General features: G+C 38.5%; 2 protein-coding genes across 10 annotated transcripts in view; one reads left to right on the plus strand and one right to left on the minus strand.

Annotated features, from left to right (window-relative positions):
* Positions 1 to 11,877, minus strand: part of METTL13 (methyltransferase 13, eEF1A N-terminus and K55) — a 60,434-nt gene extending 48,557 nt beyond the window's left edge. For 2 of the 7 annotated variants that reach the window (XM_078356289.1, XM_035279985.3), the window contains exons 1-4: positions 11,737 to 11,877; positions 10,527 to 10,578; positions 9,503 to 9,627; positions 1,361 to 1,420 (exon numbers count right to left, since the gene is read on the minus strand). The gene's annotated coding sequence lies outside the window, so the exon portion shown is untranslated. Of the gene's footprint in view, positions 1 to 1,360; positions 1,421 to 2,045; positions 2,138 to 9,502; positions 9,628 to 10,526; positions 10,579 to 11,444 lie in introns of all 7 variants that reach the window. The other 5 variants (XM_035279988.3, XM_035279986.3, XM_035279984.3 and 2 more) reach the window with 5 other exon arrangements.
* Positions 11,878 to 11,909: 32 nt separating this feature from the next.
* Positions 11,910 to 26,880, plus strand: part of VAMP4 (vesicle associated membrane protein 4) — a 53,911-nt gene continuing 38,940 nt past the window's right edge. For all 3 annotated transcript variants that reach the window (XR_004736608.3, XM_002760368.7, XM_054247819.2), the window contains exons 1-3: positions 11,910 to 12,090; positions 15,505 to 15,619; positions 25,238 to 25,284. Coding sequence is in view for 2 of the 3 variants with exons in the window: in XM_002760368.7 (XP_002760414.1) it covers positions 15,554 to 15,619; positions 25,238 to 25,284 (113 nt within the window). In the remaining variant the exon portion in view is untranslated. The remainder of the gene's footprint in view (positions 12,091 to 15,504; positions 15,620 to 25,237; positions 25,285 to 26,880) is intronic.

The raw sequence follows: 26,880 nt of genomic DNA on the forward strand, positions 1-26,880 counted from the left end.
TACTTGGGAGGCCAAGGCAGGAGAATCACTTGAACCAAGGAATAGGAGATTACAGTGTGCCAAGATCGTTCAATTGCACTCTAGTGGCAACAGAGCAAGACTCAGTCTCAAAATAAAAGAAAAATGCCATTTTACTTGAAACCATGCCTCAGGAACAAACAGTACAGGACACCTTTACACTTGCAAATTCCACTCACAAATGATGGAAGTCCAATGTTTGGTGAGACAGGGACTTAAAGCTATTGCCACGGGAAATTTAGAAGAGCAGTCTAGGATAGGCATAGGCAAATGGCAGACAGTGCCACACAGTAGAGTTTGTAGCAGTGGAGAATCCAATTATGGGACACTGAAATTTTTTTAAGCCAACTTTTGCACATCTGTGATTTCTGGCTGACCAGCACCCTTCTAAGAATTTAATCTACCTAGACACTGCACTACTGGCCAAGGAGGGGACAGAAGCACTGATGTGCATGGCCTAAATGAGGAAACCAAAGAATTCACTCTCTTATCAGTGTTTTTCCTTCCAAGTCAGATATACACAGTGGACTTCCTGTGAGACCATTTGCTGACCACAGAATGTCTGCAATCATGAATCTTGGAAATAAATAATTCCCAATGCTCTTAAAAAAATACACTATGATCTGTGAACTTTAAAAACTGACTTAAAGTAGCAGTAATTATTTTAGAGAAGGTCATGAATACCATTATGGCCCTAGTCCAGCAGTCCAGTAAAGAGAAATGCTTTGACAGATTTTTAGCAGAAATAAATAGTACCTGATTCAAGTTACAAAGAATTTCAAGAAGTCCTGAAAGAATGCTTTTAAAAAAATAGAAGTGGCTTTAGTAGATGAAAGGCAATGATTAAGAAACTTGAGAACCAATTATTAGCAATGTTAGTGAGAAGATGAAATTTTATGTTATTAATAACTGTTTCCCTAAAGAAAAAGAAAAAAAAAAGAGTACAAAAAATTTAAGAGTAAAAAGTTTTAAAAATTTTAAATAGAAATTGTATGTTAGTCATATGAACAACAAATTTTAAAAGGCAATTACAAATTCTAAAAAAAAAACTATAAATGTGCAATAAAACAATGGCGAAGCATAAAGTTAATTACAATGAACATTACTTTGAGAATATATGGGATTATAAACATTAAAAAATGATACTTGGCCAGGAATGGTGGCTCACACCTGTAATCCCAGCACTTTGGGAGGCCAAGGTGGCAGGACCACTTGAGTGCAGGAGGTCGAGGCTACATAGAGTCATGATCACACCACTGCACTCAACCTGGGCAAGAGAGAGAGATGCTGTCTCAAAAAAAATTTTGTATTTATTTTCAAAAATGATACACAAAAGTATTACCTTGAAACTTCCCAGGTGTGATTTTTATTCATTGCATTCATTCATGCGTATGTCTTGGATCTATGGAGAAAGAAATTTACACATTATTAATAGCAAAAATATGATTAAATCAACACAGAAACAAAGTATGGACAACTTAATTATAGTCACAGAAAACCATTTAAACTCTATGAAAATTAGCCATTTAAAAATAATGATAGAGTTGGCCAGGTGTGATGGCTCATGCCTGTAATCCCAGCACTTTGGGAGACCGAAAGAGTTGGATAACCTGAGGTGAAGAGCTTGAGACCACCCTGGCCAACACTGCAAAACCCCGTCTCTACTAAAAAATATAAAATTAGCTGGGAACAGCGGTGGGCACCTGTTATTCCAGCTACTTGGGAGGCTGAGGCAGGAGAATCGCTTGAACCCGGGAGGCAGAGATTGCAGTGAGTGGAGATCACACCACTGCACTCCAGCCTGGACAAGACAGGGAAACTCCATCTCTCTCTATCTCTCTCTCTCTCTCTCTCTCTCTCTCTCTCTCTCTCTCTCACACACACACACACACACACACACACACACACACACGGAGTTAGAGCTGACAGAATCTGGGAGTGGATTACGTAAGAAACACATAAGGATTCCAAGTATTTTTTAAGATGAAGTTTCACCACGTTGGTCAGGCTGGTCTTAAACTCCCTACCTCAGGTGATCCGCCCGTCTTGGCATCCAAAGTGCTTGGATTACAGGTGTGACCCAACACGCCTGGCCCAAGGATTCCAATTGTTATGGGACCTTGTGAATATTAAGAACATAGATACATAAACATGATAGATACAGAAACAGAGCTTGAGAACGCACTTCAAAAGTTACAAACATAACCACTAGACAAACTGAAAATAATAGTGAGATAAGAGTTGGGTAGCAGAAACAAGTAGAATGATTTTGTGATGAAATAAAAATTTGATTTTTTTGAAATTGTGAGTCCTGAAGGACGTTTTAAGGCTTTTTTTAGAATTTTGCAGGAAAATACCAAAACAATTATAAACAGAAACAAAAACTGGAAATCTGTAGCTGAGTAGGTATGCTATATTGCCTGTGCTGGGCTCTTCAGAACAGTACAGAGGAACAAATCAATTTACATGCAGAAAAGACAGAATGAAGTAATTTTGGTACTGCTGTTATTGCCCAGCACTGACTATTAAGCATGGAGAAGTCTTTTAAGAAAGCTGCCTGCATCCTCTGTGGCCACCTGAAGCTGCTGCCCACGTTTCTCAGGGGGAGGCCAGGGATGATTAGCCCTGATTTGTACAGCCTTCCCAATTGGGCAAGGTAGAAATAGAAGCTCTGCTATTCTCCTCTTAACATGGAATCCCCCTCTTCACAGCTCCTACATTGAGTGGGATAGACTGGGTCTCCAGACCTAAAAGTTATCCTCATAACTCTCAACCACATTGTTTGGGTTTCACTGGTACAGGTATCTCCAAATGGGTCTCTCCTCCATTACGCACAATGGCTAGTTACTTTGGGCCTCCATTTTTAGCTATTTTTCCACACATCATCTACTGTCGTCTACTGTGAAAGAGTCAATGAGCAGAGGAGCCTCTGGGGACTCACTGGATTGTTTTCAGCTCCTTGAGATGATCAGTTAATTCCCTGGTGGCTGGTGACTGTTCTGAGACTGAGTGTGCTGCCTGTACTTCATCACTATGGTCTGTTTCATGTTCATCCTATTCTGGGAATTTCCCTATTCACCAAACCCTTTCTTGCTGTACATGTGAGCCATGACTCATGATTAAAATGTTAAAGCATGTTCATTTCTAAAAGAAAAGAAAATAAAGAAATACTTTTCAGCCATTAAGAAGAATGAAATTGGCTGGGTGCAATGGCTCACACCTGTAATCTCAGCATTTTGGAAGGCCAAGGTGGGTGGATCACTTGCGCTCGGGAGTTAGAGACCAGCCTGCCCAACATGGTGAAACCCCATCTCTACTAAAAATACAAAATTAGCCAGCCATGGTGGCAGATGCCTATAGTCCCAGCACTTTGGGAGGCCAAGGCGGGCAAATCACCTGAGGTTAGGAGTTTGAGACCAGCCTGGCCAACATGATGAAATACAAAATTTTTATATACAAAATTATCCAGGCATGGTGGTTGATGCCTGTAGTCCCAGCTATTGGGAGACCGAGCCAGAAGAATTGCCTGAAGTAGGGGGGTGGGGCTGGTGGCGGAAGGTTGCATTGAGCCGAGATCATACCATTGCACTCCACTGGGCAAAAGAGTGAAACTGTCTCAAAAAAAAAGAATGGAATGCTGTCATTTGCCATTTGTAACAACACGGATAAAGCTGGAGGTCAGATTTCTGGGAAGAGAAATAGGTCAGGGCTGGGTTAGCAATGTCTGCATTCCTCTGCTGGGCAGCCCATCTTCTACAGCTATGTCTCTTGCCTTGTTCTATTGACCCTTCCTGTGACTGTTTATTCCTATGAATAGTCATGGCTTCCTCCTATTGCTATTCCCCAGGTATAGCAGCATTGCTATTTGTTTCCATTTGTGATCTTAATTTATTGTTAAACAACAATTTAATATTACAGATCACTTTAGACAATTTTATTTGCTAAGGTATTCATGTACTGTGTACGTATATATATATATGTATATGTATATGTATATTGTTCACTTAACTCTGTAATTTACTTCAATTTTCAATACAGCCATGGAGTGTATATACACAAGCCTAGATGGTATAGCCTACTAACGCTTACGCTATATGGTATAGCCTATTGCTCCTAGGCCACAAGCCTGTCTAACACATTACTGTACTGAATATTGTAGGCAGTTGTAAATCATATAAGTATTTGTTAGGTACACATGGAAAAGGCACAATAAAAATATGGCATAAAAGATTTAAAGATTATAGTCTTGTATAGGGCACTTCATAAATGAGGTTTGCAGGACTGGAAGTTGCCCTCAGCAAGTCAGTGAGTGACTGGTGAGTAAACGTGAAGACCTAGGACATGACTGTACAATTAGGCTACACTTTAAAAACTTTTTCTTCAATTAATTAACCTTAGCTTACAGTAATTTTTTTACTCTATAAACTTTTAAACTTTTTGACTCATAACACTTAGCTTAAAACACAAATACATTGTATAGCTGTACAAAAATATTTTCTATTTTCACTCTACAAGCTTTTATTAATTTTAATTATTTTTGTTTTTTTTTTTTTTGAGACAGAGTGTCCCTCTGCCACCCAGGCTAGAGAGTAGCAGTACAATCAGGGCCTACTTCAGATTCAAACCCCAGGATCAAGCAATCATACCTCAGCTTTCTGAGTAGCTGAGACTACAGGTGTGCACCACCATACCTGGCTACTTTTTAAATATTTTGTAAAGATCAGGTCTCACCATGCTCCCCAGGCTAGTCTCAAACTCCTGGGCTCAAGCAATCCACCTGCCTCGGCCTCCCAAAGTGCTGGGATTACAGGCGTGAACCACCATACCCGGACCATTTTTTACTATTTTTATAATTTTTTATTGTATATATTTTACTTTTTAAACTTTTTTATTAATAACTGAGGCACAACCACACCCACTAGTCTAGGTGTACAGAGGGTCAGGATCACCAATATTGCTGTTTTCCTCCAAATCTTGTCCCACTAGAAGGTCTTCAAGGGCAATAACCCACACTATTTCAACACACACTAATTTAACAATGTTTTCTTCTGGAATACTTCCCGAAGGACCTGCCTGAGGCTGTTTTACAGTTAGCTTTTTGCATAAGTAGAAGGAATATACTCTAAAAAGTCTGGTATAATAAATGCATAAACCGGTGAGAGTTGTTTATGATCAAGTATCACAGACTGTATATAATTGTGTATGTTATACTTTTATAAAATTGGCAGTGCAGGTTTGTTCACACCAACATCACCACAAACTCATGAGTAATGCATTGCACTACAACAGCGACAACATCACTAGGTGGAATTTTTCAGATCAATTATAATCATATGTGTGTGTATATATATACACACACACACACACACACACACACACACACACACGGTCCTTCATTGACTGAAATGTTCTATGGCACCTGGCTATAGTTCTTAGTCTTGTTTATCTTTGCATGATTGTAACTTTTTAGATGACAATAAATACTGTTTACCATTTTTGTATCCCCAGACTTAAACAGAACACCTGCCACACATATCTGGTGGACAAACTGATTCACTTTAATATAGCACCCAAGATTTACGAACTATAGAAATTATCCCTGAAAATACAGTCTTCACCCAAGATTAATATTACCATCTTCAGCAAGAAATTAAAGTTGTATTTTACCTTGAGCAGACTAAAGCCTCTTGAAAACAAGATATTATTCTTGACAGATTCTACCTATGTGAAGCTTTAAGAAAAAACTACCTAATCTTTATTTTAAGGTCAAAGCATGTGATTCTTCTAGAGAAAATATTTATCTCAATTTAAGCTTATTGCTCTGCAATATTTTCTCGTGTTCACAATTGTACCATTCTCTAACGCTGGACAAATCACATGTCATCTCAGAACCTTGAGGTCCAAATGATAAAATGAAGAAAATGACACTTTATATCAGAGAGGAGTTGTGCAGAAATAGATGCTAATCATTAAGCATAGTTCTTAAGAAAACAGGCAGGTAACCAAGAAAATAAATGGTAACAATTTTGAACTTTCAGAGAAGTAGTAAAATAACTTCATAACACAATTAAAGCATATTATTATGCAGGTTCTTCTAATGTTGCCATCTTTATGGGAGGTAATTTCTCTGAGATAAAATTCTTGTAACATGTTACTACATCAATAAACAAGGCTTAGAAGATAAAGCACCTCTCTGAGTCCATCTTATAATGTCACATCTAAACTTTCATAAGGAAGGCATCAAAGCAGTCCCACATTATTATATATATTGAAAATAAAAATAACTATAGTTGAACTTATGTTTAAAAACTAAATTCCATTTGCTTTGTACCCATTACTCTCCATTCTCTCTGTGGACTGTACTTACATCACAAAGGACATAACTGAGACCGTTGGCAAATTCTGATATGAATGTTTTAATAGAAAATAATATTGTCTTAATGTTAAGTTTTCTGAATTTGACAACTGAATTATAGTCATGAAGAGAATGTTCTTGTTCTCAGAATATACCTACTGAAATATTTAGGGGCAAAGAGGCATGACATTTATAATAAATTCTCAAATAATGCATACTGGGGGGAGTTATATATTTAGAGAGAAGTAATAAAGCAAACTTAACGAAATGTTAACAAACCACATAAACTTTCTGGAATTTTGTTTCTTCATCTGCTTAGAGACAAAAAGAGGGCTGAACTATTTTGGTTTTATTCACACTGTCATGAAACTCATTTAGGAGTTGAGGTCAGCATTAGAAAAGTGTTATTAATTAGTGAATCTGGATAAGAGATTTAAAAGCATTCTTTGTATTCATTCTTTGATAAGTCTGAGATTTTTTCAAAATCAAAACTAAAATAAACTAATACCATATTTATGTAACACAAAGGCACTCTAAGCATGAGAAGCTAATGGTTAACTATATGGTACCTGTATACTTCCCCTCCAAACTAACTGAGTTATATGCTTACAAGAGTCCATTTATATTTGTACCCTAAAGTATTTATGCCTATTATACTTGTAAAATCTATTTAAATATGTAAACTAATGAAATACAAATAGAAAGTTATTTTCTATGAAAACTGAATTGATAAAGATGAACAACAAACAAAAATTACTATAGAACTAGGCACAGGTAAGACAAATCTGTAAAACTTTGGAGAAAAAAAGCTGCATAAAAATCTAGACTGACTGGGCATTTAAATTGCTTGAAAGCTATCTTTAACTTCTTACTCCACTTTGAAGAAAATGAAACTGGAAACTGTAAACAATGCGACTTATAACAAAGACAAGGCAGGTATACCAAACAGCAAATTCATGCTCAGATAAAGGTTTTAGGCCTATTACCAAGACTAGCGAGTGAACATATAATTATACACTGGAGTCAAAATAAAATAACTAAAGTATATATTTGCCATTTTTTAATATGTACCACTTTAGCTGACTTTTTAAATTCACTGATGAACTGGTCCCAATTTTAGGGGAAGACAAGACCTCTACCAGTGTTCTAAATGAAAAGGTGATATACAGGGTAAAAATATTCAAACAGTTCAAAACCCTAAAAATCAAAAAAGTTTCCCTTCTGTGTTAGTCTTCTAGGGCTGCTATAATGAAACAACATGGACTAGGTGGCTTAACTACAGAAATTTATCTTCTCACAGTCCTGGAGGCTGCAAGTCTAGGATCAAGGGGACATCAGGGTTGGTTTATGGTGTGGCCTCTCTTTCTGCACTGCAAATGGCCATCTTCTCTCTGTGTTCTCATATGGCCTCTTCTCTGCCGATGAAACTCAGACACCAGCTCTACAGGATTAGGGTTTTGCCTTTTTTTTTTTTGTAGAGACAGGGTTTCACCATGTTGACTGGGATGGTCTTGATCTCTTGACCTGGTGATCCACCTGCCTTGGCCTCCCAAAGTGCTGAGATTATAGACGTGAGCCACCGCGCCTGGCTGGTTTTGCCCTTTTGACTTCATTTAACCTTAATTATTGTCCTAAAGGCCCTGTCTCCAATTAGTCACGTTGGAAGTTAGGACTTCAACATATGAATTTTGAGGGGACATAATTCAGCCCACAAAACTTTCCATGCGAGACTCCCAGTCATCCTGGTGTGTATGTGCTGCTCAAATGGAAGTAGACTCTACACACTGTTTTGCACCTTACTTTTCTCACCTTATAGCATCACAGAGGTCTTCCATGTCAGCACATATAGATCTATCTAGTTCATTTTAATGGCTGCATACTATTCTATTGAATGGCTACGATATGATTTTTATTTCAGCAATTTCCTATTGCTGAACAGTTAAAAGTTTTTTTTCACTCTATTACAAAAATCCTGTAACAAATATTTTTATAGAAAACTTTTATATACAACCTGTATAGTCATGGGATAAATTTTAGAAGTAAAATTGTTAGATCAAAAAGAACTTCAAATAAAATTGTGATATATATATATAATTACCATGAACTTTTAAAAAAAATACACCAATTTATATACTCCTACAGTGTTTAAGAATGCTTGTTCCTCCCACCCTGCTTCCATACCACACATACACACGCGCACACACACACACATATCGTAGTATCAGATTTTTTTTATTTTTGCCATTGAGCTAACACAAAGGATCAAACTGTCAAATCAGGTTCAAATCAGAGATTTTACTCAGTATCAAGCTTTACTAATAATTTCAAGCATACCAGTAAATGCATCCTGGCCCAGGATAGTAGATGTGGTTTCTAAATCAAGTGTATAGTCACCCCACTTACACAGAAGGAGCCAACTCAGTTATGAAACACTTGCATTTTATGCTAAGTTACATAACTTCTACAGTATTTTCCAGTGAATCATATCCCTGAAATTCATGTTGATTCTTTTTTGTTTTGTGAGAGGGAGTCTTGCTCTGTCACCCAATCTGGAGTGCAGTGACGCGCTCTCTGCTCACCGCAAACTCTGCCTGTCTGGTGCAAGCAATTCTCCTGCCTCAGCCTCCAGAGTAGCTGGGATTAAAAGTGTATGCCACCACACCCAGCTAATTTTTGTATTTTTGGTAGAGATGGGGTCTTGCCATGTTGGCCAGGCTGGTAACTCCTGACCTCAAGTGATCCGCCTGCCTCAGTCTCCCAAAGTGCTGTGATTACCACATCGATTCTTAGTGTGTCTACCATAAACAATCCCAGCCCTGGGACATCTTGCTAGGAGAACTCCATAACATGGACTCTCCTGACTGCCAATACTATTGGTTTGTTTGCCAGGAGGTCTCTAATTACCATATTTATAAAATTCACATGCTTGCTTGCTTGCTTGCTTTCCTGGGAGTATTTCCCTACTAAGGGAGAGACTGGATTGCAGATCTTCTGCTTAACTCCTTCTTTCTCGGTCACTGATAGATGAAAAATGGTATTTCCTTGTTTACTTTTACATTTTAAGTAATGTTGAACATTTAGCTACAAAATACTAAAAACTAGAAGGCAGATGAATTAAGAGGCAATTACCGTAGTAGACTTGAGAAGCAGGAATCCCAAGCGGTCCATGAAGCAACCTGGTATACACAGCAAAACCCTTCATAAGGCTCAGGAACTGGAAGCACCAAGTAAAGCTGAAGAGAGCATGAAGTAAGCTAGAAATAGGAGGAATGATAGAAAGACTGTTTAAGAATGAATCAAATGCTCAGATTCTCTTCGCTATCCCATCAAAAGCTGAGAGATTTAGTCTTGGAAGACAGCAAAACGCAAATTCTCTAGCTTGGATGACAGCAGGCCCTCTTAAGGAAGAAGGTGTCATGTTGAAAAGGAGAAAAATTAGAGGACTAACATCTGAATAACTGAAGCTCACAAAAAAGAAAACAGAAGAGGAAATAAGTAACTCAAGTCTGCTTGGAGTTCTGACCCAAGCTCAGTGCTATTTATAATCTTTTAGGCTTACTGGTATATTTGATTCATATTAACTGTAAAATGACATTTTCTAGGTTTCACAAATATTGGGGATAGTCAAAGGGACTTTGTTCAGGTGATTAAAGGGTGGGGCTTGCATTACTCCTCTTCTAAGCAATCATTCCAAAATGACTGGCAGTAATAAAGAATCATGGTTTAAAAAAAACAAAACAAAACAAAACAACAAAGATTGGATTATGCATAAAAGCTATGCGCCTATTAGAGCTCACTGATCACACCTTAAGCTGTCTATGTATAAGAGATGAGGCTATAACTAGCTAAAGCTCTAATTGGCTAAGACACCAAAGCCAGAAAGTATTCTATAACATGCAAATATGCAGATATAAAATCAACTGTAAGTGCTGGGCACAGCTGCTCATGGCTGTAATCCCAGCTACTTGGGAGGCACAGACAAGATCACGTTAGCCCAGGAGTTCAGAGCTGTGGTGAGCTATGATCATGTCACTGCACTCCAGCCTAGGGGAAAAAGTGAGAACTTGTCTCAAAAAAAAAATCTGTAGAAGAAAAAATAATGTCTGGGTCACTAGGAGTAGTCCCACTGTCATGCCCAGACAGAGATGCAAACCTTGAGAGGCTTCTATTCTAGGTGGGCCGTTTCAGTCCAAGTCAGCCGGGCTCTGGAGCAATAAACACAGACACCTGAGTTTAACATCAAGTTTTTTAGAACCTTCAACTGAAAACCCGACAGCTGTTTCTAAGTCTTAGACCATTTAAATCAGAATCTAGGTAGCACGTGGGCACCTGAGTAGTTTAAAAAGCTTTCCAGGTGATTTAAAAAGTTTTCCAGTAGTTCCCCACCGCCCCCCCACCCACAGTGGTTTTAAAAGCTTTCCAGGTGATTCAACTCCAAGTGAATCACTTAGCATTGAGTATCATTGCCCTAGTCATGGCATCTTTCAAATTCGTTAGTGCATGTTTGCATAAAATTACACATCAAACGAAGAGCAACTTTTTTATGAAGGTGTCTATTTCTTCCTTTAGTGTCCTCAGATCTTCTGCTGTTTTCTGGTCTACTTTTGTTTCTGAACACGCCCTTATTTTTGTCTTTGGAGAGAGCCTGGCACGGTATTTCAGACAGTTAAAATACTATATCAACAAAGGACCCATAAATACTGTATTAATGTTAAAAGATGTATAGTGGATATATGATTGAATGAGTAAAATACTCCAGCTGGGGCGTGGGAGGAATGGATAATAAATAAGAGAACGGAAAAACAAAATTAGGAATTGTTTTTGGTAGCCAGCATCTGTGGGCTTGGAGATCTAAATATGATACCAAACTGGGCGGAGGAGGAAGGAGTGAGGGAAGCATGGGCAGAGCAGCGGAATGGCCAGGCAAGGGCGATTTCCCTGAAACCTGAAGGCTTTCAGGTTACAACTAACGGATACCGGGAAAAGAACACGGAGCCGCCGTCCCTTATCTATCTAAACTAGCTGTGTAACTTTAAGTCAATCTCCTCTCTGAACCAGATATTTCTCCTACCTAAAGAAAGGAGGCTGACCTAGGAACCATTAAAATCTCTTTCCAAGTCCAGCTCTAATTCTGCAAACAGGGGATCAAACAGAACTTCTTTCTTCAGAAAAGGCCCCAGACGAAACAGAAGCAGGTCCTCGAGCCGCAAGCCACCCTCCTCTTGCCACCCAACGTAGTCAGCCCGAGGGACGGATCTGGCACAAAGCACTACCTTCTTTGTAAACGCCTTATCACCCCAGCCAGCACCCCGACCCGAGCAGTTCTGAGTTTCCCATCCCTCCCATAAACGCCCTCCACGCACGCCGGATCCCGACCGGAACCTGGAGAACCAGTGGTCACTCATCCCCTAAAGCACAGGGAGGAGCTGCATCTAAAATCCTTGAGGGTCAGGGCTCTTCCAGGTGAAGAGCGCCCGGCGGAATCGACTTCCTCGACTATCTCCGCGCCCTGGACCCGCCCCCTCCGCCTGGCGCCAGGCCGCCGAGCGCCGATCGGCTCGGTGAGCGGAGGCGCTGCTGCGGAGCTGCGGCCGACGCCGGATCCGCACCCACCGTCCCCCCACTCCCAGCTTTTTACCTCAGCTTCCCACTCCTTCCCCCGCCCGTCCAGCACCGCCCGCCCGGGAGAGCTGCCGGGAGTTCCCCGGGAGCCTCAGGTACTGGCGCTGGCCTGTTCCCAGCCGGAGGGGCTGCTGTGAGGAGGGAGGAAATGAAGATGACGCCCCTGCCTCGCCGCCCCTCGACGTCCGAGTTGGGCTGGTTAGCCGGCCTCGGGGATCTAGGAAGGGACCCCAGAGTGGGAAAAAGCTGGGGCCGGGGGTACCGTGAGGAAGGAAGACGAGGACAGGGGTGTGCGGACGGGGAGTAGTTGAGGGGAGAAGAATTGGAATTGAGGGGTACTCTGGGGCGATGGGGAGAGAACAGTGCCATGGATGGGGAAGGTTTGTTAAGAGTGGGAGGCAGTCAGGAATGCCAGGGAGTACCATGGGGCAGGAAGGGCCAACGTTAGGAGCAGATACTTCGAGGGACGTGGCCTGGTGCGACAGATTGGGTGTTGGGGGGTGAGCAGAGCTGCTTCGAATTGTGTATTTAAAGGGCTCGGGAGAAAGAGCGCCAACCCTGCTGTGTTTGTAATGACCAGAAGGTGGGGGTGAATCGTTACACTTGACAGGTTTTGCTAATAACATCTTTGGTCTGTGTCCATCCAAGTTACTTTATTTCTATGAAACTGCATCGAGCAAGACGCTGATGACAGACAAGGAAGAGGAGTTAAAAAGGGAATGGAGGCTGGGAAAAGGAGAGCCTCTGCCCAGATTCAAAGCTATTGACTAAATAACGTACTGCTTACAAAAATTCATACATAAACGTTTAAGTATATGCTGATGCATAAGAAGCATACGGTGATGTGACTGTGTAAGTGAATTGTATAGTGGTGGTCTGTCCTCAATGTGGAAGTACATGATGGCTCTCTTATTTACATGTATTCCTAGTCACCAACACCTGAATTCACGTATGTTTTTTGTAGGGGAAATCTTAAGCAGACTCTATCCTAGTCTCCTTTCTGAGCATTATTTACTTCTACTAGTTGTTGGATACCCGTATCATCAGATACTAATAAATAATCAGTAGTTGCAAATAACATCAGATTTCATCAAGGTAGCTAATTAATCTGTCTACTGCTTTGCGGATGGGTTTTCTATCTGTTGGACATGGTTTCTTGGGATTGAGAGACCTGAATATGAGGTTTGCCCATCCTTAAGATTGTAGTTTTACTATATGTCTCATAAACGCATTATGTAAGTCTGCCTGTTGTTTGCTTTGGGGTGTTGAGGCAGCCTCTATGCATGGGGTTAAAATCTAAATACAGATATAGTTAAAAGCACAAGTTCTTCAGTAATTTGCTTTGTCATCTGTTTTTTCCATGCATTCTGTTACATTTCTGCATAAATGAATTATTCTGAAATCAAAGTGTGAGGAATAAAAGGGCCAGATGTATGTGACAAATACTGTGGAACCAAGAACTCAAGAGCTGTTAGGCAGCAAGAGTTTGTTTTTTGTTACAAGTGAATAATTTCTGATTTGGAAGCATTTCTTATCAAAGAAGAGTGTTTGTGTCCATTTGTTTTGACAAGTAGCTAACTTAAAATATTACTTTTATTTGGTTTAGGAAACCAGACTTTGGGGTTATTCTTTCTGATGTCTAATTTTACGTAATTTAAAGGTCTAAATGCTGCTTCTTGTGGGCAAGGAAACAGGACTATTGGGTTGTTACCGGAAAATGAGTCTCTCTAGAACAGAATTCTGTAAACCTGATGGGCAACTAATTGAACAAATAATTAAAACTGATAATGGATTGCCATTGATTGATTTAGGCCTGTATCTCTGCCGTTTCAATGAGTGTAGTGACTAACATTATCGTTACTAAACTTTAGTTTTCTACTAGTTTCTTAGTGCCTACTTCAAAGAAGCATCATAAAGACTAAAAGAAAATGCATGTGTATCACTGAGCACAGTGCCTAGCATATAGTAAAACATTCAGTATTTCTGAGCTATCCTTAATTGCTGGGTATTCATCTACCATCTAGTCCAAAATACTGAAAATTCATTATTTGCATAGAACAACTTTTTCTTAAAAAAAATTTTAATATGTTGCATATGCAAGCATTTTCCTAGAAAGTCACAATGCATTTAGCATGTAAGAGGATTTGAGTCATTCTGTAGTAAAGAAAACTAGCTTTGTTTAATCCAGTTGTTTTGATGAAAGAAAAACTGAATTTCTCCTAGTCTCTCTCAACAGAGAATACTCCTCTGACCCCAAAAAGATTTCTCCTCATGAGCAAGTAGGCAATTCTGCATCAGGTTCTCCAGCTGGGTGTCCTCTAATTCAATTGGTACTTTATACCTAGAGATAGCATCAGATTCTGCAGGTTGAGGGCTTAATCTTGCAACATTCCTCTGCACCTCGAGTGCCCATCACAAGTTCCAGGTGTTTTTACCTGTGCTTCCAGTAACTGGCTATAAATCAGAGTTCCCCAAATTCCTTGTCTTCAATTTATTTGCTAGAGTGGCTCACAGAATTCAGAGAAACACTTTATTTACTGGTTTATTATAAAGGATATTACAAAAAAATAGAGATCAACAGCCAGATTGAAGAGGTGCATAGGGCAGGGGGTACAGAGCTTCCATGCCCTCTCCAGGTGTGCCACCATCCAGGAACCCTCTACTTGTTCAGTTATCAGGAAGCCCTCTGAACCCTGTCCTTTTTGGGTTTTATGGAGTCTTCATTAGTAGACATGATCGATTACATCATTGGCCATTGGAAATCAGTTCAACCTTGAGGCTGCCTCCCTTCCCAGGAGGCTAGCAGGTGGGACTGAAAAGTCCCAGTCTTCTAATCATGCCTAGGTTTTTCTGTGACCAGCCTCCCATCTTGAATATATCTAGGGGCTAAGCTACCAGTCGTCTTATTAGCATACACAGGACACATCACTGCAGGGATTCCGAGGATATGTCAGGAAATGGGGATTAAGACCAAATAAATACATTTTATAAATCACAATATTACCGAACTTACCCCTTTTAATGGAGCATCAATGGGACATTATAGTTTGCAGAATATTTTTGCATGTATTATCTGATTTGACCATCCCAACTCTGTGCAGAAGCCTGAAAATCACTATTTTACACATGAGGAAACCAAATCATTGCTTAAGCAACCAACTAAAAGTGAGAAAAATAGACATGTTCTCTTGTCTTCTGATTCCAACTTTAAATTGCTCACGGAGACATCTTCCTTCTATTCTCTGCTCTTTCATTTTATAAAAATCATAAGTCTCATATCTTATACATGTTCTCTTAGGGCAGTTACATCCATTTTCTCATAGTTTTAACTATTTCTTACGTATTGAGGTCTAGCATGGAGCCTCCAGTCACTGTAGTGGAACAAGTGAGAGGGGAGGAATTAAAGTCAGAAAAATGAGGGAGTCCCCATCGTACAGGGTCTTTTATCCTGTTTTAAGTACCTTATACCCCAAAGTCTCAAATCTGATGAAATTTATTTTCCCTTTAAGGCGGTGACTATTCTGCTGAGAAGTGAAAAGTATTTCACAAGGAAAAAATATGCCTCCCAAGTTTAAGCGCCACCTCAATGATGATGATGTCACAGGTTCTGTGAAAAGTGAAAGGGTAAGTTCAGAATCTTAAGCTTTAAAAGATTCAAAATATGTTTTCATTCACTTTGTAAATAATAGAAAAAAAGCAGCTGGATGTGGTTGTTCTTGCTTACAATCACAGCACTTGGGATGCTGAGGCAGTATAGCTTGAGTTCAGAAGTTTGAGACCATCTTGGACAACATGGGGAAACCCCATCTCTGCAAAAATTTTTTGGAAATTAGTGGGGCATGGTAGTACGTGCCTGTGGTTCCAGCTGTTCGAGAGGCTAAGGCAGGAGGATCACCTGAGCCTGGGAGGTAAAGGCTGTGGTGGATTGTGATTCAACCTGGGCAACAAAATAAGACCCTGTCTCAAAAATTAATAATAACAAAAATCTAAAGCTTATGACTGTATTCTAATCATATTTGTTTTCTTCATAGTAAATGTATTAAAAAACATGTTACTTAGATTGGTGACACAACTGAATTCAGAATTCTACTTTCATTATTGATCAAATCATTCTCATAGCTTTTTTCTAGTTTTTGAAAGGGAGTTTTATACGAACACACAATATCTTACTAAGAACTTTGAAGCTGAATATATTTGGAATTTTTCAGATTTTAGAAAGTTAAGAACATATTATGTAACAGCATTTTTGGGGCCTGGACTAGTGCCTCTGAAAATATTAATATTTCTCCTTGAAGACTATATTTAGTTATAACTAACTATGCAAATAAAGTGTATAAAAAACTAACATCAATTCAGGTCAGATTTTCCACCAAAACCTTTGGATTTTCAGAAGCTTGTAGATTTTGGAATTACAAATAAAGGTCTCAAGACCTATAATTATCTTAGGTTCCAGAGTATCTTTCATATAATGCTTCAGTTTCTAGTTTATTCCAGAACATTCTGTGCAAATATAAATCTAGAAATTATGCAGCATTCTGAAAGACATTTTATATGAATGTTGTAGGCAATTACTTTTAAAATGAGTACTCAATACATACTTATTGGGGGGAAGAATTTGCATTCTTACCTTTTTTAATTCACCATTCTGAAGCCCTCCTTCCTTCCCTTCTTGTCTTGATTCATTCAGCAAATATTTTTTGGCCACCTACTATGTGCTAGGCACTGGACTAAAAATTGGAAGACACAGTCTGTGCCCTTGCAAAGCTTTTAGTCTACTTCATTTTACATGCTCTTTTTGGACAACCTCAGAACTTCATATTATCCACGCTATCCACCATCTTATGACTTAGAAATTTTCTTTAGTACAATGCAGAAAACATTTTTCTTCCCCATATTCTAACCCTTTGTACAGCTTTTTGGATTTTGCGTGGTTTTGATGGTTTGTTTTTATTTTTTGAGACCAAGATCTTGCTCTGTCATTGAGGCTGGAGTGCAGTGGTGCAATCATGGTTCACTGTAGCCTCCACCTTTTGGGCTCAAGTTGTCCTCTCACCCCAGCCTCCCTAGTAGCAAAGACTATAGGTACACGATACCACACCTGGCTAGTTTTTGTTTTTCTTATAGAGATGGGGTTTTGCTGGTCTCAAATTCCTGAGCTCAAGTGATCTACCTGCCTTGGCCTCCCAAAGTGCTGGGATTACAGACATTTGACACTGGGCTCAGCCTGTTTGTTTGTTTGTTTTTTAAATGGGGAATAAAATGCACCAATAGACTAATTGCTAGCAAGCTTTTAAAAATAAACTTTAAGGAGTCACCAGTGATTTCATGTTGCCAAATCCAATTATTCCTTCTTTGCCATAATTTCAACTGCTTACCAGCATCTGGTGCAGTTTCAACAATTTTGGTTACCTATCTTTGCCTCCACACCATGGTGAACTCTTAGTGTCTGCTGGAGCTATTTCTCCATGTAAGGAATTGAGAAATGCCTTGAGGAAATAAACCAAGTCTGTTTGAACTGGGAAGGCTCTGGTAGAGAGAAGACAGAGGATGATCAGGGATTGAGAAATCACTCACAGGGATAATCCAGGGTCTCTTTATTTATTTTTGGCGGGGGGGGGCTCTTTCAAGATAAACCTCCAAGCAAAAGTGATTCAGAAAATTTGACATATCTGTGCTGGAATTCCATACACTCAAGATTTACTATCAAAAGCATGTCTTGGCCAGGGATGGTAGCTAATGCCTGTAGCACTTTGGGCGGAAGTGGGCAGATCACTTGAGGTCAGGAGATTGAGACCATCCTGGCCAACATGGTGAAACCCTGTCTCTACCCAAAATACAAAAATTAGCCGGGTGTGGTGGCACACGCCTGTAATCCCAGCTACTTGGGAGGCTGAGGCAGGAGAATCACTTGAACTCAGGAGGCAGAGGTTGCGGTGAGCTGAGATTGCGCCATTGCACTCCGGCCTGGGTGACGGAGTGAGACTACTTCTCAAAAAAAAAGCATGTCTTTACAAAGCAGAAGATTTGGAGAAATACTAAACCTGTTCAGAGAATAAATGTCAATTTGTTAAAGTAAATGATAGCAATTGTGAACCTATATAAGAACTCAGTGTAAAACAACACAGAATCAATGTGCATCCAGTACAAGCTAACTAAAGACTCCTGATGAATATTCAGTGATCAGCGTACACAAAGCATGTTCAAATATTTTTTAAATCATCAGTTAGAATAATCTGAGCCTCTTTCGCATTGCCCCAAGGAAATGTTTAGTCACTTATCCAGAGATGCTTGCAAAGCATTAATATCCTGGAAGATGATCAATAAATGCTCACAGTTCATTGACTGACATCTGAGATGTGTGAGGTAAATACCTCAGTCCTGGACAGAGAGCCTCTAAGTCACACCTGCCTTTTTGTAAGATGAGGATTCAAGTATGGAAATGTATGTAGTAAAATTACCTCTCTGAACTTGTGTGTAATTCATAGAATCTATGTTAACTTTGAAAAATGTATGTAAAGCAGAGAAGGTTGTGGCCAAATTCAGTGTATAGTATACCAGAGAATATTAGTTAATAATTTTTAATCGATACAAATCTCATTAATTTTAAAGTTTTATTTTTGCATGATTTTGAACTTAAATGATTCATATTTCATAAGTTCTCCTGTATTTCTTTCTCATAGTCACTGCTAAACATAAATTTGTTGTTCACTTAGTGGAATCACTGCTAAGGACATAGTCGCTTGAATACTATTGCTTTTTAAAAATCAAGTCCGGGCATGATATACCAGTATCACAGTCTCATGGCACATTGGTCATAATCCTGAGAAAATATTGACACAATGATTATTTTTAGATATTAAGTACCAGTTTAATACATGTGGAAATCAGGTTAAATAGTACATAAAGCCTACCCTGTTAACAAGGTCACGAACAATTACTTCAAGAAAAACAATAATAAACCTTAAATTAAAAAGTAATGCAAATAAATAAGCTTTATGAATATATTGTTAAATTTAAAATGTACTCTCAGTAAGTTCCACTGCTGAGACTGTAATTTTATCACTTTTTCCTTATATTCTTCATTGATTATTACTGTAATTTATTTTTTAAAAAAGTTTACCGGATACCAGAACTGAACAAAATTGACTGTTTAAATAGAGATCCACTTTTCAATGTTTATTACATTATGACGTTTGATAACTGATTGGTTCAAATAATATATATTACTTTTAAAACCTTTTAAAAGTTTTGATCTGCTTTCCTATTATACATTTTGGTAATAGCTTTATTGAGATATGTCACATACCATACAATTCACCCATTTAAAGTGTACAATTCAGAGAGTTTTATTATATTCACAGAGTTGTGCAACAATCAGTACAATCAATTTTAGGACATTTTCATCAGCCCAAAAAGAAATGCTGTACCCTTTTGCAGTCATCCCCCATTTGCCTTTATCCCCTCAGCCTCTAAGCAACTGCAGACCTACTATAGATTTGTCTATTCTGGACATTTTATATAAACGGAATCATATGACATATAGCCTTTTATCAGTGCTTCATTCCTTTTTTTTTTTTTTTTTTTTTTTTTTTTGTCCAAAGGGGACAAAGTCTCACTCTGTCACCCAGCCTGGAGTGCAGTGGCGCACTCTCGGCTCACTGCAATCTCCTTCTCCCAGGTTCAAGCGATTCTCCTGCCTTAGCCTGCCAAGTAGCTGGGATTACAGGCATCTGTCACCACACCCAGCTAATTTTTGTATTTTTAGTAGAGACAAGGTTTCACCATGTTGGCCAGGCTAGTCTCGAACTCCTGACATCAGGTGATTTGCCCACCACAGCCTCCCAAAGTGCTGGGATTACAGGCATGAGCCACCGCACCCAGCCTTTATCTTTTTTGTTGCTAGATAACATTCCCTTATATTGATATAACACATTTGGTTTATTAATTTATCAGTTCATAGATATTTGGATTTTTTTCTACTTTTGGCTATTTTGAATACTGCTGCTATGAATATTAGCATACAAGTTTTTGTTTGAACATGCTTTTATTTCTCTTGGGTATAATCTAAAGGTAGAATTGCTGAGTATTGTAGTAACTCTGTGTTCAGCCTTTTGAAGAACTGCCCAGCTGTTTTCCAAAGTGGTTGTACAATTTTTACATTCTCACCAGCAATGTATGAGGGCTCTAGTTTCTCCACATCCTCACGAACACTTACCTGCCTAGTGGGTATGAAATTATTATATCATTGTGTCCTATTATTCTTTGACACTGCATCCCTATTATTCAGTGAATGTATGAAAAGGCATTGGTTTTCATGTGTGTTTCTCAGTGTGCAATTATAGTAAACATACCTTATTTTTAGTATCATTATCCTCTAAACCAAATAAATTATTACTATTATCATCATTTTGAGACAGGATCTGGCTCTGTTACCCAGGCTGGAATGCAGTGGCATGATCATGACTCACTGCAGCCTCCTCCTGGGCTCAAGCAATCCCCACATCTCAGCCTCCCAAATAGCCTGTGTACTACAGGCATATACCACCATGCCTAATTATTATTATTATTATTATTTTTTTTTTTTTTGGGTAGAAACGGGGTTTTGTCATGTTGCCTAGGCTGGTGTTGAACTCTGGGACTCAAGTGATCCTCCCTCCTCATCTTCCCAAAGTGCTGGGATTACAAGCATGAGCCACCATGCCCAGCTGTAAACTAAATAAACTATAAATGTAATGCTTGTCTGTTACTTGCTAGCTAAAAACTTGAATTGGGTTGAATTACTGTATCTTTTATGTTTTTTTAAAGATAAACTTGTAAATAGTGTGATTTGAAATACTAAAAAAGAAAAAATCACTCAATATTTATCACTCAATATTAAAATATCACTCTATTTATTTTAAAATATCACTCAGTATTTATTTTAAAAATGACCTAATGCATTTTCTTGAATATTACTGGTTTTTAACATTTCATGTGGTTATTGACCATGTCTTCTCTTGGGAATTATGTATTCCTGTTCTTTGTGTTTCTATAAAGTCTTTTTTTCTTACTAGTTTGTCAAAGCTTTTGATATAATACAGACATCAGGTCTTTTGTCTTAAAGTGTATTGCAGATGTTTTTTCCCTAGTCTCTTGCTTGTTTGTTCACCTTGTTTTTGATGTCTTATGTTGAAGTTTTAAATTTTTATATAATCAAATATGCTAATCTTTTTCGTTCAGATTTCTAGAGTTGTGTGTTGCTTAGGAATAACTTACCCCTTAAGAGTTAACTATTAAGAGTTAAATATTTATTTTATATATTTTCAGTCTTTGTGATCATAACAAAATATATCTAAGGTTCCATTTTCCTTTAAGTACTGCTGTGGCCATACTCTGCAGATTTTGACCTGTGATCTTCTCAGTGTCTCTCGTTTCAAAATAGTCTAATCACCTTTATTTACATTTACATAAGAGTTCATAAGAAGAGTGTTCTTGTTTTTTGTGAGGTTTTTCTTTGCGACAGGGTCTCCTTCTGTCACCCAGGTTGAAGTAAAGTGGCATGATCATAGCTCACTGTAACCTCAAATTCCTGGGTTCAAAAGATCCTCCCATCTCAGCTTCCTGAACAGCTAGGACTATAGGCATGAGACACCATGCCTGGATAATTTTTTTTTTTTTTTTGTAGAGACAGGATCTTTCTATGTTGCCCAAGCTGAAATTGAACTCCTGGGCTCAAGCCATCCACCAACCTTGGCTTCCAAAGCACTGAGATTACAGGTGTGAGCCATTGCACCCAGCTGAGAAGAGTATTTTAAAACTTGCTTTTGTTATTTGTTTTAATTTCCATTACATTATGGTCAGAGAACATGATGTGTAATTTCTATTTTTTGGTTTATTAAATTTCCTTTATGGCTTACCCATAAAGGAAAATAAAATAAAATTTGTTGTTTAGTTTCAGAGTTCTAGATACTTTTTGTATTTGGTGTCTCCATCTCTGAAGGGTATATTAAATCTTCCCTATGATTTTGATATACCTGTTTCTTACAGTTTGAGCAGCTTTTGTTTTGGATATTTTAATCTGTATTGTTAGGTATATAAATATTCATTGCTATTAAATCTTCTTGATGGATTATACATTTATTTTATCATTGGAAAATCAACTTACTTGATTTTTATAATGCTTTGTCTTAAAATTCCTCTTTATATTGCTAACTGTAACATTCTTTTTGTTAGAATTTGCTGAGATACCTTTTCTACCCCGTTTTCTTTATCCTTTATTTGATACTTGTTTTAGTTGAATTTCTTGTAAACAGATATTGGCTAGAATGTTTTTGAACCCTAAGCACATATGGTTTTTGTTATTAAATAGGGACATTCCAACCAGTCTCATTTATTGTGAGTAACTAATACACTTGGACTTTGTCTGTGCTAGCCAGTTAGTCCTGCCAGCAGTGAATGCTCTTCACCCTGATCTTTGGCTGGCTCTTTGTTACTTGGATCTCAGCTTAAATTTCACCTCTTCAGAGTGATTTTTTATGACAGTCTAATCTCAGGTAGTCATCTCATTGCTTTCTGTCCCATTACTGTTTTAATTCTCTGCATAGCATTCGTCATAATCCTGTTTTTCTAAGAGCTCAGACTTTGCCTGTTTTGTTCAAAACTGGTGCTTAGTACTTAGTGCACATAGAAGCACATAAAAGATGTTCAAAAATACTTGTTAAATGAATATTGAATACATCCTTCTTTCATTTTTTTACTCTTTAGTATATGTCATATGTTATACATTGATTAGATATAGTTATATTCATTATATTTCCTGTATTTTCCTTCCTTTCCCTTATGCCTTCTCTTATGCTAGATTGATTATTTTTACTCATCTCCCTCCTTGATATTTAGATATTTTGCTCCCTTCCTCCCTCCTTCCTTCCATCCCTCTTTTGTTATTAACTTTATATTTTAATGATAATGTAAATCTGTGTTCTCTGTCAACATACCAAAAACTAAGCCATTTCCATTGTTTTACTTTTTAATTCTAGTCCTGTTTCCCCTTCCTCCATTCCACTCCTCATCAAGATGAGTATGTTGGCAATGCTTTCACTTCCTCACTTCACTTTCCCACTCCCAGCTTCTGGGCTTTGTTGGATAAATTTAGATTCTTTTTAAGTTTTTCTTTATAATATTATAGTATTATAATATTCTTTATAATATTATAGTATTTTTTTTCAAAAGCTTTAACTTATCATTTATAGTCACATTATTGTCAATGATTTAGATTTGACCACACATTGTGTTAGATTTATTGATTGTATCCACCTCAGTCTTAAGATCTTTGTTTTGAGTTTCTTTTTGGCTAGTGTAATTCCTTGAGGAATTTCCTCAGAAAAGGTACATGAGTAGTGTATTAATTTCTCATTGCTGCTGTTACAAACTACCACAAACTTAAAACAACAGAAATTTATTGTCTTATAGTTCTGGAGACCAGAAGGCTAAAATGAGCTTATGGGCTCAAATCAAGGTGCCAGTAGGGCTGTGTTCCTTCTGGAGGCCTTGGGGAAGAAACTGTTTTCTTGCTTTTCCTAGCTCCTAGAGGCTTCCTGTGTCTTCAAAACCATCAATGTAATATCCCTCTCCCTCTCCCCCTCCCTTTTCCCTCTCCCCCTCCCTTTTCCCTCTCCCCCTCCCTTTTCCCTCTCCCCCTCCCTTTTCCCTCTCACCCTCCCTTTTCCCTCTTCCTCTCCCCCTCCCTTTTTCCTCTCCCCCTCCCTTTTCCCTCTTCCTCTCCCCCTCCCTTTTCCCTCTCCCCCTCCCTTTTCCCTCTCCCCCTCCCCTTTCCCTCTCCCCCTCCCTCTTCCTTCCCTTCCCCCCACCTCTGCATTGGGCTCCTTTGAATAATTTACAATGATCTTTCCCTCTCAAGATCTATAATCCCATATGCAAAGTCCCTTTTACCGTGCAAGGTAACACAGTCACAGGTTTTGGTGATTATATTAGCCAGGCATGGTGGCAGGCCTTGTACACCCAGCCACTTGGGAGGCTAAGGTAGGAGAAGCTCTTGAACCCAGGAGGCAGAGTTGCAGTGAGCCGAGATCATGCCACTGCACTCCAGCCTAGGTGACAGAGACTCTGACTCAAACAAAACAAAAAATCAGATTTTGATGATTAGAACATGGACATCTTTGGGGAGCCATTATTCTGCTTATAACCAGTGGTACCATTTGAGCATCCCTAATCTGAAACTTTTTAAGTACCAATATGATGCCACAATGGAAAATTCCACGCCTGACCTCATGCGATGGGTGGTAGTCAAAACATAGTCAAAACTTTGTTTCATGCACAAAGGTATTTAAAAATATTGTGCAAAATTACCCTCAGGCTATGTATGTAAGGTATATTTGAAATTCAAGGTCTTCATGAAGCATAATGAATTTTGTGTTGAGACTTTGGTCCCATACCTAAGATGTTTCCTAATATATATGCAAATATTCTAAAATCCAAAATTTCAAATACTTCCAGTCTCAAGCATTTGGGATAAGGGATTCTCAACTTGTATAGTGTTTGAGTTCTTGTGTGTCTGAAAAGGTCTGGGTGTTGCTCTTCTTTAGCCTCCTTTTGGGCTTTATATCTTCCCCTTTGGGGGAGAAGGTGAGACTGTCCTCATTTTAAGGAAAATTGTATGTTGTAAAAGTCTACAGTTGGTTTTGTTTGGAAGTTCAAATTTGTGTAGGGGGCTGTTTGTGAATAAAGTAGCTAGAAAGTAGAACATGCCAGTTTTTAAGCCCGTCTCTTCAGCTCCAAACTATCCCTCTATACTCTTCTCTGATCCTGCAATTGGAATCCACAAACTACATTTCTTCTTTCCACCTGGCTCCCTGTTAAGTTCTGCCAATAGACAGACACTGAAGTCAGAAGGAAGGAGAGGGGACTTGCTCCCTCCTGATTATCCGCAGTTCCTCACTCCCATACCAGATTCAGCGACCTTTCTGCCTTTTTTAGTCAGTTATAGGATTCTAGAATTATGAGCATTTTCTTTGCAAAGTTTGTAAATGCCTCACATCTTTTAGCTTCCCAAAACAAAGTTTTGACTATGTTTTGACTACAACCCATCACATGAGGTCAGGTGAAGGATATGTAATTACTTTCCCTTCTTTATGGACACTTGGTATTAAGAAATTTCACTAGTATAGAACTTACTTCATTACTTCTCTGTGACATTTTATAAGCCCTCTGAATCTGAAAACTCAAGTCTTGTTCTTTTTTTGACAGAGAAATCTTTTGGAAGATGATTCAGATGAAGAAGAGGACTTTTTTCTGTAAGTTTTTTTTTTTTTACATCTTTATTAGGGTGTAATTGACAATAAATGCATATATCTAAAGTATACAGTATGCATTTTGGCAGACATACAGTAGTCTCCCTTTAATTCTCCCTTATACATGCGAGATGCATTCCAAGATACCCCTGTGGATGTGTGAAACCGCAGAGAGTAGCAAACCTTATATATTTATGTGCTTTTTTCTATACATACAAACCTGTCATAAAGTTTGATTTATAAGTTAGGCACAGTAAGAGATTAACAGCAATAGCTAATAATAAAAAATAGAGCACATTTTAAAATATACTATAATAAAACTTTCGTGAATATGGTCTCTCTCGCTGTCTCTTAAAATATCATACTATGTTCACCCTTCTTGTGATGATGTGAAATAATAAAATGCTTGCATGATGAGACAAAGTGAGGTGAAGGATGTAGACACTGCAACGTAACGTTAGGTACTATTGACCTCTGATGATATGTCAGAAGGAGAATCATCTATTTTAGGTGGTCTTGGATCATGAAGCCAAGAAGATGTTGATAACTACATCTTCTTGGGGTGGGTAGCATATACAATGTGGATACGCAGGACAAAGGGATGATTCACATTTCAAGTGGGACAAGGGGCAACGTGAGGTTTCATCATGCTACTCAGAATGGTGCACAATTTAAAACTTGTTTTAAATTGAATTGTTTATTGAATTTTTTATTTCTGGAATTTTCCATTTAATATTTTCAGACCACAGTTGACCATGGGTAACTGAACTATGGAAAGCAAAACTGTGGGTGAGGGGGAGCTTACTGTACTGTATACCTGTGACATCATCAGCAGAATCAACTAATGAACCACCTATGGCCCTGAAAGTTTCCTCATAACCCTTGGTAATCTGCTTTCCCAGTCCTTAGGCCACCAGTGGTGATCTGCTTTCTGTCACTGTACTTTGTATTTTTTTAAATTTTGTTTTTAATGAAAACATGCAGTATGCCCCATTTTTAAAACCTGGCTTTAGTCAGTGTGGTGTTTGAGATTCATCTATGTGTTAATAGTTGGGTTTTAAAATGTTCTGGGTAGTATTCCATTGTATGAATGCTGCAGTTCGTTTATGCATTCACTTGTGTGTGGATTTTTGGGTCGTTTCTACTTTTTGGCTCTTACCTATAAACCTGTGTGCAGGTTTTTGTGTGGATATATGATTTATTTCTCTTGGAAAGTCAGGAGGGACAACATTGTTGTGGGAGTTTTCTCTGGGGATTGACGTAGAGGGATATATGCCTGAGAGGAAACATTTACCTCTTACTTTGTTAAAATATTGTGGCTTTTCTTGTAGAGGCTGGGATTTTTTTTTTTCCATATGAAAACATTTTATAAAAGTTAATGGAAACCTGGCCAGGCACAGTGGCTCATGACTATAATCCCAGCACTTTGGGAGGCTGAGGCAGGTGGATCACCTGAGGTCAGGAGTTTGAGGCCAGCCTGGCCAACACAGTGAACCATCTCAACTGAAAATGCAAAAATTCCCCAGGCATGGTGGTGTGCACCTGTAATCCCAGCTACTTGGGAGGCTAAGGCAGGAGAATCACTTGAACCCAGGAGGC

Source organism: Callithrix jacchus, chromosome 18 (genome assembly GCF_049354715.1).
Source record: "Callithrix jacchus isolate 240 chromosome 18, calJac240_pri, whole genome shotgun sequence".
Lineage (NCBI taxonomy): Eukaryota > Metazoa > Chordata > Mammalia > Primates > Cebidae > Callithrix > Callithrix jacchus.